Here is a 7,871-nt window from a genome sequence, read left to right on the forward strand (position 1 = left end):
CCCCCGCATGCATATCTTACAGACAGTGTCACCATTGCATCACAAGAACTGCAGATTGAGCGCGTAATTACATTGCACGAGGTCCAAATCCGTAAGAAACAACGCAATTAAGCGCATTTAACTCTTCGTGACGTCATCTATATGGAGTGAAATCTACTTATATGCAGGACGTCGTGTTCCTACATATCAGCACACACGCTCACAGACGCGCACAGTATGTTTTAACAATGCAAATGGTTATGTAAGACTTTCCCGCAGAGAAAATCCATGTGGCTCCCGAAAAGAATTTGGAATGTAAATTCCTCGAGTGGGGGCGTTGCGGGGCCGTAAAAAAAAGAAAAGCGTAAATGTCACACTGTTGTTGTCTCGGAGCGAGTTGGGCCATCATTTAGAACCGCCCGCGTCTTCCAAAGACAGTAAATTTTGAGAGAGAGAGAAAGAAAAGAACAGGATGGGCAGGTCTTGTTTTTTTTTCGTGGCAATTATGACACAATGAACCCCAGGCATCATTGAGTGATGATGACAACCATAGAACAGGAAGCGGAACCTGGAACATACTGGAAAGTGTCACAGCATATGCGCGCAACAAGTATGCGGGTAAAGATAGACAATGAGAAAATAATTACAGGATTGCAATCACCTCAGAAATGACAGACTAGATTTTTGTTAAATACAATAAACCATTGAAATGGAGTACTAAGAAAATCTACATTTTGATTATAAAAGAATAAATACAGTGAAATCAAAATGTAACGTGTACATTTCAATAGAATTTGGGATCCAGCACGCCCACGACCACCGTGAGGGAACGCGGCTTGGATAGTAGCAACAAATGCACTGAGCTAATCCAGAGGTCAGAGATCAATTGGAATCAAGTTTATCGATTGTGGACCTCGTTCGTGACGGCGTCCCGAATGACGTGAGCTGTGAGGGCACACACGAGCGTGCCTCTTTTCTGCTTTAATAATTCAAATCCCGATCGGGGTTGGCGGGAGGCTGTTGTCCCCCCTAAAAGCAAGATGGTCTATTTTCAGCGAGGTATCGCCGCCAACTCCCAAATATTCCCATCAAATATTCATCCATGCTGGCCCGTTTGATAATGGCCGAGCGCGAGTTAAAGGGGGGAAAGGTGCTGAGCCATTCGCGAGGCCCGTCCACAAGATGGATGCTATTTATAGCCCAGAGGATGCCTGCCACTCGCTAGGTTCTCCTCAACCATTTCATCACACTATCGCTTACGTAAGGCACATTTGTTGCACCTTTGGACACAATATGTAGACCGACAAGCTCTGGAGTGGAAGAGGAAAAAAAAAAAGGAATCAAGCAGGTATAATGTCATTTTTTAATTGAAATTATTAAGGTACAGTATTAGTTTGTGTGTTGTGAACATGTCAAGTTTTAAACCGACAAGATTGTCAAGTGGGAAAAGACATTCAGTTGCAAAATATGTTGACAGTGCCCACAAGTGGCACCAACGAGAAAGGCCACTGACTCAGTTTGGAATGAGCAGAAAAAAAACTAAACGTTTTCGTAACCTAAAGCAAAACATAAAGCCGCGGTTACTTTGCATAGGTTAGTCGACATGAGTACTTCAGGTTAGTGCACGGGCGTTACTTGCAGATATTTCGCACAAATGACAGTTTGAAATGTATTGGCCACACCATAAAAAGTAACAACATATTAGTCGATAACTTGTACGTAGATTTAACAACAACAAAAAACTTGTACATTATCACTTGGCGTGAGAGTCCAATAAACTGGCTTTTTCAGTACAAAGTCCAATAACGGAAAAAAAAACAGAAGACCTACACAATACAGTGGTACTTTGACGTACAAGTTTTGCGTCGCGAGTAAGATTAGGAGTTTGCTACTCGCTGTGGTGAAAGCGCTATATAAATAAAGACAGATTTCACAGATTATAATGCCCGCAGGAGGCAAAGGCGTGCACTAAATGACGTTACTATGTGTTTTTATAAAGCACAATATGATGGGTCAATTTTTTTCAGAATTTGAAATTAATTTTCTTTTTTTTAATTGACATTTCCATTTGACGTGCGATCCAAAAGCATGTTCATGGAACGACTTAACTTCTTAAATCAAGGTGCCACTGTCTTGATGTACAAAAATGAATTGGTTCCAATTTTAGACCGAGACCAACATCAAGTGTGGAAAAACTGAAGCCGTGTAACTACTCGGAGTATTCACAGCACTTCACTTTTAGAGTTTTTGACTATGTTTCCCATTCGTGTCTCGATGAATAAAAAGGACACACAGTGCAAGACACTCCATTTTTGCATGAAATTTCCAGGCACGCAATTCTATAATTTGATAATGTTTAAATGCATTTAAATCGAGTCTATTTGGCAAGCGACAACTACAAATACGAGACAACGTGGATATGGACAAAGTCGCTGCAGGTAGTTTGAGTACATGCCGTCCGTCCTTGTGAAAGGTTATCCTTGCTTAGTCGTTACCACCGCAAAGCTTCAACAGCAGCTTCTTGTAGTCACCGGAGGTGTCGCCCTGGCAAAACACACACACATAGTCCAAGAATTAAGATTCCTATTTTGTCTTATCTATTTAGCCTGGTGTAGGGACAACCCACGTTTTTCCTCTATTTTATTGCAGGTCACGTAGTAGTCGTTTACCGCCACCTTGTGGCATATGCGAGCAACGACAACTCTTTTTGTGGACTTCAATTACAATTGGAGGGAACATTGGATGAAAGTGGGAAGAAAGCAAGCGTGGCGATCAGACTTACGGAGATGTGAGTGTACAGCGACTTCCCGTAGGTCCTCACGTACGCCTGCCTGATGTCCAGCATGTCCATCTCCGAGCGGGACACCATAATCCGGACCAGGGTCCTGTCCTTGGTCCCAGCACCCTGTCGCCCAATTGGGAAATCATTTGCATGATAGCGTCATTGTCGGCCTGAGTCCTTTTTAACTTAGTGTCAAAAAATCAATTAAACATGTTGTTGTTTTGAAGTATTTTACTCTGTGCAGATTCTACATCAATAATCCACAAAAATGTTGAGTGCAGCCAACTCGTTTTTTTCCTGATCTGAATTTTTGCTACCTGCATGGCCTTGTGCAGTCGCTCGGCAAAATAGGCGGGGGTGTTCTTGATGCATTTCACTAGGGAAGAAACACACACATGTTCATGTTATTCCCATTCGTTACCACTGCGCTAATATTCAACATTATGTTCAATTTTTTTACATTCAACTATTGGCAATAACTTGATGATTCAACAGCGAATGAGTAGCAGCTAGCACAAAAACATGCAAACAAGCACAGCTTTTTTTTTTTTAACCACGTGTGTGTAAGGGCGAGTCGTTTAGCTTTATTTGAGTTGTATTTATACCACGGCCAACTTGGTGCTTGACTTACCCACCGCCACCATGCCAGACTCCACGTTGCCCGACATTTCCCTGCAGATGCTCTTCTCGATGTCACGGCCGCACATCTGCTGGTACTCGTGGAAGACTGGAACGAGAGTCCAACAAGCATGTTCGTCTTATTTGGCAATGGGGGAAATAAAAAGTTTTTTCCCCTCCAAAATGGAAAATTCACTAAAAGTGAAGTCCTGCCGAAACTTTACTCCACGTTTCGATACATTTATTCTTGAAAATTCTCATGATGACAACATGGAAATATTGGATTTTTTTTTTCTGCAAATGGCAAAAAAGTCCTTTACGACAAAAAGAGTTGCTTTCCTACATATTTAGTTGAACATGAGGTTGGCATTTCTGCCGTAACGTAAACGGTGGAAAAAGTGAAGCTCTCGTTTACTGTCCGATCATTTCAGAGTTTGGAGGAGTGAAACAAAGCAAAAGGACCCACCGGCGCGCAGGTGAGGCTTGCTGCGGGCGCACAAGATGGCGTTGAACTGACTCTCATCCGTGCCCACTTTGTTCTCCCCCGCGGCGTACAATTTCTGTCAAGGCGACACGCAAACCTGTTAAAGCAAAAAGCAGCGGAAGAGCAAAGCGGACGACAGCAAGATGCTCGCGTGATACCTGAGCGTCCTGTTTGGCGAGCGATATGTCCACATTTTCCCTTTCGTCACGGTTGCCCTGAAGTAAGCCAAAAGCTCAGTCAGATAATTACAAATGCGACATGTTTGACTTTCCTCGCTGAGAGAGGAGGCGTGCTCGTTGAGAAAATGCGGCTCAGGCAGTGCAGTCTTGTACCTGGCAGAGGGAAACCAAGAGTCTTCGGAAGTGGCCGGAGGTGTCGCTGTTGATGGCGTCCTCCAGACTTTTGCCGTACTCTGGAAACATTTTAGGGAGTTGGATGCCATTAGCTACAAAGTATATTCAAGTGCAAATCAACAGAAAAGGTGCGGTAAATTTTGGGTTTTTTTTAAACGTTGCTAATGAACCTGATTTATAAATCGTCACAATTTCCCGAATCTCCGCGTTTGAACGGGATGAGAGGATCTCGATCAGGCAAGCTTCGTCTGTGCCGGCACCCTGAAAGAGAAAAAAAGAAAAACTGGATAAGAATGTTCAGCATGCGTACGGTGGTACCTTGTGATACGAGTTTCATTTGTTTCAAAAGTACGCTTGCAACTCAAAGCACTTCTTGCTCTAGATTCTCCCTAGCGACTTCTGAATTTCTATATAAAAAAAAAAGGGAACAATTATATAATTCTTAAGGTTGTTTATAATCTTGTGCAAAGAGCAGTTGAAGGGATAAAAAGAAAAAGAATGAATATTTTAGAGTATCGACAGGTAAAAACTTAAAAAATGCCCCAAAACAAAACTAAATGTCTCAAACTACAAACTATGTATCTCCGTGACAACAAGCTGAAGTGAGAGCGACACGCCAACAAGGTGCGAGTGTTAATTCAAAGACGAGTAAATGGGAACCCGCCGACCTTTATTGCCTCCCTGAGTTCGGACGCGTCAAAGTGTGCCGGAGTCTTCATCATGGAAAGAACCAGATGCTCAAAGTTTCCGGTCAGCTCAGACTTCAGATCGTGGAGCAAATCCTGCAGGAGGGAAACGTGGAAAACAAAAGATCAGAGCGGGCGTCACAAGGAGAAAGATTCTCAGTCACTCTGGTCTCCGTCGTATGTTAAACACGAGTCATCACGCAAACCTTTCCGTAGGTTGTTTTGTAGGCCGCCACCACGGGAACTCTCTGCTTGTTGCTACGACTTCCCAGAAGCTCAATGATGGCGTTCTCGTCCGTGCCTGGACAAAAAAAACATCTCAGAATCTCAAAACAGGATTAGGCTGACCCTAAACTTACAAAATGAGGTTACATTTTTACACGACAACAAAATGGTCAGGGGTGATCACACACTTGTCTGTGGTGTGGAACATTTAGAGAAAGGAACTTGAATATGTTCAGTCAAGTCGTCATCGTCAAACCTAACGTCAAATTAAGAGACTTACCGAAACCCTTCATTGCTTTCCGAAGAACTTCCACATCCCTCAGAGGATCGGCCCCAGGGAAGTCCTTAATAGAGCCTCGGTAGCCCGTCTATTCATTCCAACAAAACAAAAAGCTACAATTCAGATTTTGCTTTGTGGAAAACACGTGTCCTGCAAGGACGAGTCGTCTCACAGGGATGGCGGGTGCCTGAGGATTGGCTGGAACTCCGCTTCCATATCCGCCTCCGCTGGGGTAGTTGGGCACGGGTTGCTGAGCGGGTGCCACACCCCCTGGGTAGCCCTGAGGAGCGCCCCCTGGCTGCAATCAGAGGACAGGTGTCAAAGGTCAATGTTGCAAGCCATTCCGTTGCCTTCAGGGAGACAAGCTTGCGGGTGGGACAAAGGTAACTCGCAAATCCTTTTGAATAATATTTAAGATTTCACATACCGCACCATAGCCTCCTGGTGCTGCCCCCCAGCCGCCACCTGTGGAGGACAAAAAATATATATATTTCATTGAGCCAACAGTCAAACGGAAGCACGCAAGGTCTTACCTCCCGGAGGCATGGACGGAAAGCCGCTGCCCGGCTGAGGTTGTTGGTAGCCTCCAGCCTGAGGTGGGAAACCTCCAGCTGGGGCCGGGTAGCCGCCGCCCTGGGGAGGATAGCCCCCCGCTGCTGGAGGGTAGCCACCCCCTGCCGGAGGGTAAGCGCCCGCTTGCGGTGGGTAGCCGCCTCCCGCCTGCGCTGGGTAGCCACCGGCTTGGGGTAAGTAGCCTCCTGCCTGTGGTGCGTAGCCGCCGGCCTGCGGTGGGTAGCCGCCCCCTTGTGGGGGGTATCCGCCCCCTTGTGGAGGGTATCCGCCCCCTTGTGGAGGGTATCCGCCCGCTTGTGGGGGGTAGCCACCTGACTGAGGAGGGTAACCTGGGTAGCTCATCGCCGCAACCTGAGAGCAACAAAAAGTAGCTACTTCTTTAAATGTCAGATCAACAAGATTAGTACCATATGTTGTATCGCCAATTCCACAAAGATGGCTGCCTCTTGTCCTGTGGCTAATGTTGCTGCTTAATTGTCCTTACATACTTTGAAAGGAGTCATTAAATAAATGCATTATTATTGCTTTTATACGACATAAATGACATTTACATTCATTAAATATTTTGAATGATCATGTTCGTTTCATATTAGAAGACTACGTTTAAAAAAAAAAAAAAAAACTTGAGTCAGTCGCCCGTCGCCTGTTTTCGGATTTCCTCATTTGGACCTTAAACGCACCGAATCATTACACGACAAAGGAAGTAGAAATGATCACAAAATATTCATTTTTATTGTAGCGAAGCGAAAGTCAATGTTCATTTGAAGTTCAGGAAATTTATGACAATTACATTAATATATGGTTCAAATACAGACGTTGGTGTTTTTTTTTTTTATTGCATTTCCACTTTTACAAAGTGCACTGGAAGGTGTCATCATGTCACACGGGCGTGCGTGTGTCATTTCACAAGCTCATTTTAGCAACAACGATGAAATGACAAAATCGTCCTTTCCGCGCACTTGATGAGACTATTTATTCGCCTGATGTCATTTGACGTTACATAACATCAACCCACCCCCGCCCCCCATAACCGTCGAGCAAGTTAGCTTCCTTTTAGCATCAGCTCTATTAACTCGTTAAGATTTCACACTCGCCGTTTAATTAAACGCAGATCAGCGAAAATAAACATTGCATCGATTGGAAACAATAAAAAGCGCTCGTTTGGTTGCCAAGCTATTATGCAACGTTAAACGCTTCCCGTTGCTCTTCTTGTGCGGAAGGTGGGGGAAACGATTTGACATTCCACTGTCAAGTCAATAGCAAGGGGTAACGGCAACATAATTTAACACTCGTCGTCGTCTAAAACAAACATTTGTTTAAAATGAGAAATGAAGTGTCTTTACTTACGTGTCAAAGGCTGATGTGTGCTTGAGGAAGAGAGGGTCGATAAGGGGAGTGGAAGTAAAGGGCGTGTCCTTGGAAAGTATTGAGGAAAAAAAACCTTTGCACTCTGCTGACCATCTTATTGGCTTTCACGTGTTGTTTTGTGGTTGTTTTGTGTTGCCAAGGGCCTCGGGTTGCTCACAAATTGGGAACAATTCAACAGCTGTCAGCTGTGGCAACAATGCTGGTCTGGACAATGTTGGTCATTGAAAGTTGAAATACTAATCACACTCTATACTTACTTAAGTAGAAGTACTTTCAGCATCCCAGGCCCAGTGGCGCCATCCCTTCTTTTGCAGCCTCATGTCTTCAGGGATGAGGTAGTAAAGACTCAAGACTGTCAAACAGTTTCGTCCACCAGGCTGTCACGATGAGGAATATTATCGCGTTATAACACGAAACGTATCACTTCAAAGCACGATATCAATTATTTTTGAAGAATTAACTGTCGCAGTTTTCTATGCGGAACTGAGGTGCAAAGAAGCGAACAACCGTCGGACTTATTTAT

General features: G+C 44.4%; 1 protein-coding gene across 1 annotated transcript; it reads right to left on the bottom strand.

Annotated features, from left to right (window-relative positions):
• Positions 1 to 1,328: 1,328 nt before the first annotated feature.
• LOC148317842 (annexin A4-like) lies at positions 1,329 to 7,810 on the bottom strand. Its single transcript, XM_088284104.1, has 15 exons — positions 7,328 to 7,810; positions 5,941 to 6,331; positions 5,835 to 5,872; positions 5,580 to 5,705; positions 5,408 to 5,495; positions 5,109 to 5,203; positions 4,885 to 4,998; positions 4,387 to 4,477; positions 4,196 to 4,275; positions 4,022 to 4,078; positions 3,846 to 3,939; positions 3,393 to 3,488; positions 3,079 to 3,137; positions 2,762 to 2,884; positions 1,329 to 2,523 (listed from the first exon to the last, which is right to left on the bottom strand). Exons 2-15 carry the CDS (start codon positions 6,320 to 6,322, stop codon positions 2,464 to 2,466), a joined length of 1,503 nt encoding a protein of 500 aa, XP_088140230.1. The 5' UTR covers positions 6,323 to 6,331; positions 7,328 to 7,810; the 3' UTR covers positions 1,329 to 2,463.
• Positions 7,811 to 7,871: the final 61 nt, after the last annotated feature.

This window comes from Idiotropiscis lumnitzeri, chromosome 20 (assembly GCF_059441095.1).
Source record: "Idiotropiscis lumnitzeri isolate Australia: NSW breed Sydney's pygmy pipehorse chromosome 20, RoL_Ilum_1.0, whole genome shotgun sequence".
NCBI lineage: Eukaryota > Metazoa > Chordata > Actinopteri > Syngnathiformes > Syngnathidae > Idiotropiscis > Idiotropiscis lumnitzeri.

Excerpts from the sequence above, each read along its gene's own strand:
- LOC148317842 (XM_088284104.1), bottom strand. The coding sequence starts at position 6,322 with ATGAGCTACCCAGGTTACCCTCCTCAGTCAGGTGGCTACCCCCCACAA. Across the intron at positions 3,489-3,845 it reads CAAGCCTCACCTGCGCGCCG|TCTTCCACGAGTACCAGCAG; the intron begins GTGGGTCCTTTT and ends CTCTCGTTCCAG. Across the intron at positions 3,138-3,392 it reads GTCTGGCATGGTGGCGGTGG|TGAAATGCATCAAGAACACC; the intron begins GTAAGTCAAGCA and ends TTTCTTCCCTAG.